Source organism: Hippoglossus stenolepis, chromosome 3 (assembly GCF_022539355.2).
Source record: "Hippoglossus stenolepis isolate QCI-W04-F060 chromosome 3, HSTE1.2, whole genome shotgun sequence".
Lineage (NCBI taxonomy): Eukaryota > Metazoa > Chordata > Actinopteri > Pleuronectiformes > Pleuronectidae > Hippoglossus > Hippoglossus stenolepis.
Window position 1 is genome coordinate 5,169,924 of NC_061485.1, and position 10,152 is coordinate 5,180,075.

Genomic DNA, 10,152 nt, shown 5'->3' on the forward strand with positions numbered 1-10,152 from the left:
CGAACAACAAGGCCATGTTTCACCATTGCTCAGTATTTATGTCATGTTCTGGGGGACTGAGCAAACAATGCTATCTTCATTAAGATAATGATGTTTTGAAAGAGACCAAATTGACAAGGAATTCCATTATGTTGTACAACTGTAATAATAATAGTAATAACAAAAGTACTAATAAGTAAAATGCAATACTTAAGTGTAATGCTAATAATGCTTAAGTTTAAGGAAATATAAAACAAGAAAAATGTGTGCACTGGGAGAAAACGTACAGTGAATGGTTTGCACATGAACCAAAAAATGATGTATGATGTGTTTGATGAGTGGATTTATTTCTTCTTATATATATTCTTAAATATCTTAAAATACATATCTTTCTATTTCTTTTTTATTTCATGCTATTTTAACATTCAGATATTTATTGACGTCACCGGGTTAAGACACAGGGAAATAGGAACTTCATTGCATTGATAACTTTGTTATTCATGTATATAACAACAAAGCCTTTGATTTGGATTTTGACCTGATGATGGCGCTGCACGCAAAGCCAGGGGATCAGCAGCGCTGTCGTAATATATGCTGACGGCAACAGGAATGTAACTGAACCAAATATCTGATGCACCAACAGTTGTTGACATTTTTTAAATTTCTATGCAAACCTCATAAAATGTGGATGAACCAGAAGAGTCGAGAGTCCGGTTGGTTGTGACTGGGCCACAGAATATTTTTTATTTTAATCCATTCTGCATTTCTGAAGATACACTCACTCATAAATGTTGGACCTACTGACAGACACTGACACCTACAGAGCCAAGATGGTGGAAATGACGAGTTTGAGACTGTAGTTCTTTTGTTTGCTTTGTGGAGACTTGATTATTTTCCGACCACAGTTTCATTTCATGTTATTCATATTTACATGGGCTGGCTGTTGTGTTTGTAAATGACATGATAACTGAAGTAAAGTTGCTGCTGGTTGTTTCTGAACAGTGGGTCTGTTGTCAGAGGAAGGGGGCAGCAGCTGTGGATCAGATTTCAGCTGCTAAAACTGAGGCGGAGTGAACCATCTCACTGCAGGGAGCAGCTTTGTGCTTATAACAACCCCAACACACAACCTGAAGCCCCTGCAGACCGATATACACATTAAAATATATTATAGTCATATTTAGAATAGATGCTTTACACAGATCTGTGAAAGACATTGTTGTTAAGATTGTGGTCAAACCTGAACATATTGGCTCCCCCCCCCCTCTGCATGCAAACCCCTGTGAATGGTTCCTTCCATGTGTTTATAAAGGATCTGAGAAGGAGGCAGAGCCACAGTCAGTGTTGGTCAGAGCTGAGTGCATCACAGCTGCTGCCCTGAGAAAAGATCAGCTTTAAATCAGCTACAAGAGGCTCAGGTCCCCTCAGCCGCTCACTTCAGGTCACTAATCAGAGCTGAGAGGAGCTGCCTCCACTTTAGAGAGGTGAAGAAGAGAGAGTAGGGCAGACAGAGGAGGGCGTGACAGGCAGCCAGCCGAGCAGGCAAGCTGCTGCTGCTGGAGGAAGAGCAGGCGATGCACCAGCCAAAGCCAGAGGTCAAGAAAAAAAGTGACAGAATAGTGAAAAGGTAGACTCTGGGTGAGAAGGAGGTCATTTGTGATCTGAGCCAGAAAAACCAGACACCAGCCTCTCTTTGTTGTAGTGTGGGCCACCGTGTGGGGAGGAGGATGTGAAGCAGAGCAGCAGGGAGGAAGGGAGGCCACTGCAAGAAAGACGAGAAAATGCTCTCAGAGATGATGTGCAGGAGGAGCTGCCAGCAGCAGCAGCAGCAGCAGGATGCAAAGGAGGCTCCACAGAGGGACGCTGCCAACCGCAGCCAGCGTGGCTGGTCCAAGAGCTGCAGGGGGCGCCTGCAGGGGCGGAGGACAGGGGGGGGAGGGTGGTCGAGGGGGCGCAATCACCCCCACCCTCAACGTCATCATCATCATCCCCGACACCTCCAGACGGCGTTGATGTCGCTCCGGCCCGTCAACGTTAAGGGGAACAGAGTGAGGGGGATGCGGGCCCCCAAGAACACCAACCAGTTTCTCATGCACGAGAAATACCAGATGCTGCACCTGCGCTCCGACTCAGTGGGGAGCGACAGCGCCAGCAGCTCCGACAGCGACACGGAGCTGACGGACATGGACTCATACCTGGGCATCCTGGAGAATGCCAGAGGAGCCCTCCTGGACAGTCCCAAACCACGCGGCTCGACGACGACACCACCAGGTCAGTTCCTGGTACTGCACGAAGACAGCCTGCGTCTGCAGGAAGAGGACAATCTGCGTCTGCAGGAGGACAGCATGCAGTATTTCCCCTCAGAGGACGACCTCAAGCAGAGCCAGAACTTCATGCAGAGGGACTTTGTTGAGTTCTGTGACATCCTGACATCCTGAAGGGAAACTCTCAGGAGGCCATTTTGTTCTCAGCTGCAAAAGACTCCAACGTTGCTCTGACTGTAAGGAGTCAGGTTTGTTCTGCTTCATGTTCACAGAAAGTAAATAAATAAATGTCCACCTTATCAAGTAATTTAGCCTTAAAAGTTGAAGGATCTGCCGGCAGACTGAGGTCATCCCATTAGTTTCCTGCAGGAGCAAAGTTGTTTTTAAATTCTTTTAAATTGAGTGTAATTTTTTTTACATTCCTGCAGTTACCTGCCTTATTTCGTCTTGTTTAGATTCTGGCTCTGATGTTAAATGAACAACAAGGGAAAGTGCTCTGAGAGGAAGTGGAATCATCTCACCCTGTCGGCTTATTTCCAGGTTAAAGACACAACGTTAACTCCGATGTAAGATTAAATGATTTTATTAAGACGGATGTTTGTTCGTGGGATTTTTTACATGTCCTGTGTGGTCCATGCTTGCTCGTGTACATTGTGTACGGGGGCTGTAAAGTGCTGCCTTCTCTGTTGTTGTTGTTGCACACAAAGGAAGATGGGCTGGGTGGTGGGAGTGAGTCCGCACAGCCAATCAGAATCCAGCTGCCTGGATTACAGTGCATTCGATTGGCTGATGCAGACTGTCATTAATAAAATTTAAAAAAGCCTTTAACTGTAAAGACTGAAAAAAAAAAAAAAAAACGGAAATAATAAACATGTGATTGATGTAACACAGGCTGAGTGGTTGTCTTTGTGGATTTAAAGAGTTTTGTTTTAAAAGAGTTAGAGGATGGGGGCAGTGTGTCTCTGATCAGCTCAGGTAGAATAAAGCAAAGTCACAGTGGTAATAACTATGTGAGTGGAGCAGTGAAGAAGAACACAAACTCTTGTACGGGTTGGAGGAACTAATGAATAATAGATAATGTTGAGTTGATTGGATTCAATTTTGCCATAAAATAAAACGCACATAATACATTTGATGTGGATATTTACAAAATATGGAAGAGAAGAAAACAAAACCTGAGTCAAACCAGCATGAGACGATGAAATGTGAAGAAATTAATACAGAAACAAAACAAATAAAAAAAACAAACAAATAATAGATCAAACTGAAACAAAGATAAAAACGCTCTAAGTTAGGTTTCATCTCTCCAGAGTGTTCCTGAACACCTCTTGACATCTGTTTCAGCAGATTTAATTGTCATGTATATTATTTATATTATACAGTTACATTATACTATACTTTTATTATATTTTACTCTTTTATGGTTTAACTAATTCAATCTATTCTATTTAATTTTATTGTTTTTATAAATCTAGTATTTGTTTCCTTATCGTTGTTCACTTATATGAGCTTTTATATTATTATAGAGAAATACAGTACATATTCCCTATATGAGATTATTTTTATTATTGTTTTATTATTTTTGGGGGGGGTTCATGGGTTTCTGGTTTCTGCTCAATTTTCTTTTCTTTGGAAAACACTTAATGTTGAAAAGTGAGATTTAAATAAAATGAATAACTATTATTATACAAATACATTATAACATTAATCTCCCCTCTTCATTTGGGTCTCCTGCTTTCCACCCTGGCTCTGACTTACTGAACGTGTTTAGATCAAGAAGCAGGTTTATGAATTTCCACTGAGTATTAAACCTCTGCTGGTTTCTTGTTTGCACAAACACCTATAAATAGTCTGGTTCATGCCCAGTTACTGTCTGCATTCATTTGCATGTGCTGCAGCTTAATACTTCAACCTATTAGCAGTTTTTATCCATTTTTAATGATTAAAAATCTTATAGACTTTAATAACTTTATTATTATTTATTCTAATGGAAAATCTTATTTTGTACGAGAGGCGCATGTTGCTTCTTCAACAGCAGGGGAGTCCTGTTTGTATCGCAGCCATATGATCCTGTCGCCTGTATTATTGACTTTATATTTGTCTGTTCAGAAATGTCAGACAGAGATCGGAGCAGGGAGGAGGAGGATTCATTGTTCCACCGAGCGGTTGAAATGGATTACATAAAGTGGAGTGGGCTGGTCACACCCACTCAGGACGGACAGGGAGGTGTAAGCCTCTTTGTGTTTGTGTGTCATAAACTAAGAATGGAAACGGGTCAAAGTCAGGAACAGGCAGGTTTTCACTTTGATTTCTCTGCTGCCTCATGTTGTAATATGGGATAACAGCACATTACCGAGATGTTATAGTGATATTTTGTAATAACATATTACAGAAATGTTCATTTAGCTTAAGCTATGAGCTTAGATGAGGTAATCTTCTCTGTTAGCTGTAGTTCTTTCACGTTAGCTGGTCTTTGTAGATGTATTCATCTATTTTAAAGGGACGTTGGCTGTTTCTGGTTCAGAGGTTTGGTTTTTTTATGTACTGAAAATGGCCGAGATACTTTATGAATCCCCGAGATGAAATGTTGTTACAGCAGCTCCATCAGGGACCAAACAAAGAATAAAACTAGCGTTCATTCCTCCGCCAAGGACGAAACAGTCATAGATAGACAGCTCACACTCTTTAATTATTTATACATAAATCTGTCCAATTTTTATCAAGTTCCATGAATTATTCTCCAGTAAAATGATCAACATTTTATAAACGCCTGATCTCACAATATTAAAGAAAGGGGAAGAACACTTTGTTTTGGTTTCATCCTTCCACCGAGTTTTAGGGGAATTTATTCAGTAGTTGTATGTGTAATTTTCCTTACGTACAAACAAAATTACAATCCAACAAATCATCCAAACAGACTGGGATAAAAACACAATTTCCTTGGCGATGGTAACAAGACAAAAGTCGTCCTAATCGAATGACATTAAATGAAAATAAGCAGCTGTACAGCAGATATTTAAAAAGCAGCTACACTCGTCTCAACCTCAGAACCCTGGATGTGGATTGAAAGTTCAGTTCTCCCTCTGCCAACATCCACAGCCAGCTCCTTGGTCTTAGCCACATTTATCACCAGGTGCTTCCTCCCACAACACAAACTTCTGCCAGCGACAGGACTCTGAGTTACTTCAAGAAACTGAAGCATAAAGAGAAAAGGAGATAGCACCGTGTCTTCAGGAGCTCCCTTGTTCCTCAAATCTGTCCATGACACCCAGTCCTGAAGCCTCCCAGACTGAGGTCTTCCTGTCATATGGTCTGTGATCCATGTTGTCATGCTTCACGTCCTCTCCAGCACAAATTCTTATGAAGGTGCTCCAGAAATCAAAGGACAGTATATGTTCATAGCGCCACCTGCTCAGTCCAGGTTTGCAGAGAGTCCACTAAGGAGCTCCAACATCTTCCTGGACCAGCCTCTCCATGATCTCCATAACCTGGGAGGTCAGGGACATTGGTCTGTCCTCATTAAAGGCAGATAGACAGATTTTTTTAAGGGACTGGGACCAAGCAAAAGTTTTTCCAATCTCAGAATCTCTTCTCAGCCACAGGCTCAGGTTTAACAGGTGCTGGAGAACATGCACAGAGCTGGCTGCCACAGGTTTTAGAGCTCAAGCACTGATTCAATTGGATTGCTCCACCTTCCCCTGATGCCCTGAAGAGTCTGAGCTGCGGGGTCAGGGTGCTGTTGTCGGCTAGTGGGGGTTGCAGCGTCTCGGGGGGGATGGGTGACTAAGGTGGGTGGTTGTGGGCGCTGAGTATAACCTATTGAAATAGTGGTTTCAACTCATTACTCATTAGCTGCTTCTTCTTGTTGAGCAGGGCCTTCAGCTCCCTGGTGATGCAGTGATTGTTACTGGGGAGGCAGTGACCTCCCTTATTGTTCGACCAAATATTTTCTGAAAGGGTCGTTCACAGGTTGCTCTGCCCCTCATCAGGCTTCTGGACTTTTGACCAATCAGAGGAAAGTGGATTTTTGAGGAGGCCTGAGCAAACATTGCCACGAATAGGTCCGTTTTAAATCTTTAGAAATCTTTCAAGAGTTGCTGCATATTTAATTTTTCATCATTAAATGAACTTTGGAGCATGGAGCGTTCAGGGTGCAGCTCATTTAATTTAGCTTCGGCTACATCCGTACTACAATATTTTACGTTTAAAGACAGTGTCGTCAAACTAAAACAACCTCTGTCCACGTGAGTTTGAATCCCAATCCATACGAACATGCCTGAAAACATATGACACGTGATCACTCACAAACGAATGTTGTATGCACGTGCGTCGGTGTAAACGAGAAGAACAGCTCGTCTCCTACGCATGTAAACAGTTGCATCATTGTAAAATGCACGCTTGTCATTGGTTTTCCATATAACATTCCACACTGGTAGCTGACTCTAATGCTGGTCATTTCTTCCAGAAGGGGGTCATGTGACAGGAGCCTGACCAATCAGCGAAGGCCTCATTGTGACAGAAATGACCCAATCAGGAAGCTGTTGTGAGTGTTTCCGTCATCGTTTCCAAACATCTGTGTTTCTGCCCGAGCAGACTGAAAGGCAGCTCCGGAGTTTTCAAACTAAAACGGGACCGGCAGCTTTTCCAAACTTCTCCCTTATAGCGGCTCTAAAACCCAGGCAGTAGTGTGGACGCCGGGCGTATTCTCAGCAGGGTTTCAAATGAAAATGCAGTGGTGTGTATGTAGCCAAAGAGTTCAACTTCATCTGGTTGTTAATCTAAGTGTGGATGATTTAATTTATTCACATCATTGTAATGAGCACCTCATCAAAACTAATGCTAATAAAACTCCTAAATAATATTATCTAACAGAGAACACACGATAAGACGAAATCTAACCTGTTAACGCATCGTCACACAAAGTCACACTGACCCCGCAGTGTGTTTGCACTGTTTCTTATCTAATCACACACATGCACCAAGTGTTCAGTGCCTTGCTCAGGGCCATGGTAGCAGGTCAAAGCTTTCACGTCTCCACCCTCTCTAATGTATCAACTGTCTGTCGCTGCTGCTTTTACTTTCTGCTGCTCACGGCCACAGGCAGCAGCTTCTGTGGAGGTGTTGTGTAATGCTGCCTCTGATTGGTCAGCTGACTGCCAAACAGGAAGAGAAAGTGAGCTGGCACACACACACACACACACACAATCAGACACACACACACCATGGCAGTAAGGAGGCGGGTCTGTCTGATTACAGAAAGTAGATCTGAAGACTACAAATACTTCCCTACCAGCTGCACTAACGCCAATCTGCTGACACAAACACATTTGTATGTGTTTACACTTGTACGGATCCTCACTAAATATAATTTTTTTAACCTAAACCTTTATTATATGTATTAAAAAATATGTAAAAACGATATTAAAACATTTCTAACATTTGTGCACCTAAATAAAACAGTCCCAGTCTTTTGATAAAGTGAGAAGCAAAAAAAATGCTTTATTTATATCAGTCTTTAAACACGTCCTCACAAAGACAAAGAAGAGCCACACACACACACACACACACACACACACGCACACACACACACACACACACACATGCAGCTGTGAATTATTGGTGAAGAGGCAGCCGTCCAACAACAAGTACAGACAGTTACTGTATGAACGACAGTTAGAAAGATCACTGACACACCCACAAACTGACATTACAGCTGAACTAGTTGTTGAAATCTGTGTTGTGACACTGAGATGTGAGTTTAAATAAAGTTCAATATGGTTGATGTGAATGATCTTGTTCACACTACACGGCCAAAGATATGTAGACAGATGAAAATCGGAGAGCTGGACATATGACTGCAGAATTATAAGTGTTAATCTGTCACTAACTTTAAGGCCGGAAAATATTGAAATACTGCACTTTTCAAATTCTATTTTATTTGGGGGGCATCCAACACTTTTTATCAAACACCGACTGGAACAAGGTGACCAAGTGTCCAAAACCAAGTGTCCAAAACCAAGTGTCCAAAATCCAAAGCCACTGGGTGACCTATTATTTTCAGTCTATGGAGGAACACATCTTGTAATATCACACATGATATAATGAACTGAGTTTTTATACTTTGGAATACTTACTGATACATTTTAGATTACTGAGCCTTTTAATTGGCAAATTAAAATGACACATATCCGAAAAAAACGAGCCACTGCAGCAAATCCAAACATTGTTTAATCTTCAATTTGGAAATTCCATCGACATTTGTTGAATGCCCAAACATAACCTTACTTATAACAGTTTGTCATGTGGTTTACTTTGTATGCACGGATAAGAAAAGTTACTTTTTATTACCATTATTAATTTTTGATCAATTGGGTTATTCTATAATTCTGTTTTTATTCAGACATGTTTTTAACAACAACAGGACAGAGTATAATGAAAGTTGTCGACTATGCTTTCAGGAAGCCGCCTTTGTAAAGATCCTAAATGATTAAACTTATATAGCAAGTGCTGTGTTGGACGTCCAGTTACTCACATTATTATTTATTATAACATTATTTTTATTATATTATTATCTATTTCAAGTTTAAGGACTGATTTCTGCTCCTGAGTGAAGGTTGTAGTTTAAATTTTTTCTTCATGAGCAGATAATAATAAACCTAACCCCAAACACTGAGGGTGGAACCACAGGAAACACACGAGGAGAAACTGACTCGTAAAGAATCTGACGTCGTCTGGAAACCTTTGAGACTATTTTATCAGCAGGAAAAAATATTATGCAGGAAAGTTTCAGGTTTCAGAAGTTTACTCACAGGAAGGAAATATTGTCAATATTATCATGTTCCAGAAAATTGTGAAAACACTCAGAACCACGGGGTTGTTGTTTTTCTACCAGAACTTTTAACCAATCAGAAAACTTCAATAGTTGTGGTTCTTTACACAACCAACAAACCACGGACCAAACCTCCATTCCCTCAGTGTGAGTGTGTGTGTGTGTGTGTGTGTGTGTGTGTGTGTGTGTGTGTGTGTGTGTGTGTGTGTGTGCGTGCGTGTTCTGAGTGTGTGTGTGTGTGAGGAACAGATGAAGTGAAGGAGGGAGGAAGGGGAAAGTAGTTGGAGTTGGATGGTGAAGTGAGCTCGGAGTGGAAAAGTACAGCAGTCTGCTCTGGAGGTGGAGATTTCTCTGTCGAGAACACAAACCGGCCAATCAGAGCGCAGAAAAACACATTGATTGACAGCCGAGCTCAGCACCGTGTCAGACCAACAGTGAGGCTCCAGCTCTGAACTCTGCCTCCACACACACACACACTTCAGTCTTATGACTCCGACAGTCACTTCATTCCCTGAGGAGATTTAATGGGAAAAGCTTCTGAGCTTCTGAACTGATTCAAATCGAACAGTTAGGATTTTACCAAAGTTTTAAAAGTTCATATCACCTTCCTTCACAATGATGAAGGAATTAGTTTCCTAACCTCAGCACATAATTGTACAACCAAACTCTTTTTATATGTAAATGCATGTGTATATGTTTTCCTTTTAATTGCTATTTGTATTCATCGATGACTCAAACATTACGATCAGCTGACGGGGAATCCACCAAAAACTGAGTTTACATGTAATTACTGGATTTTCTTTGGCTGCACTGAGATTAAAACCTTGACAGAAATTACAACATTACAATGTTTACAAAATACATATACAGTTTTTTTCCTGAAATGTTGTAATTCTTGATGAGAATAATTTTTAACACTTTTTAAACATGCACATGTTTCATGCTCGTGCATCATGAAACTATAATACATAAAACATCTGCAGGTATGTGTCTATTTAAAGTTCTAAGTTCAGTTTGGAAATTTAAAAAAGTTAAACCATAATTCACTGCTTTACCTCTGCCGAGAAGTTGACGTCTTTATAC

General features: G+C 41.1%; 1 protein-coding gene across 1 annotated transcript; it reads left to right on the plus strand.

Moving 5' to 3' along the window:
• Nucleotides 1–1,315: 1,315 nt before the first annotated feature.
• wu:fb55g09 (coiled-coil domain-containing glutamate-rich protein 1) lies at nt 1,316–3,126 on the plus strand. The gene has a single exon (XM_035152562.2). It carries the CDS (start codon nt 1,758–1,760, stop codon nt 2,412–2,414), a length of 657 nt encoding a protein of 218 aa, XP_035008453.1. The 5' UTR covers nt 1,316–1,757; the 3' UTR covers nt 2,415–3,126.
• The last annotated feature ends 7,026 nt before the right edge of the window (nt 3,127–10,152 follow it).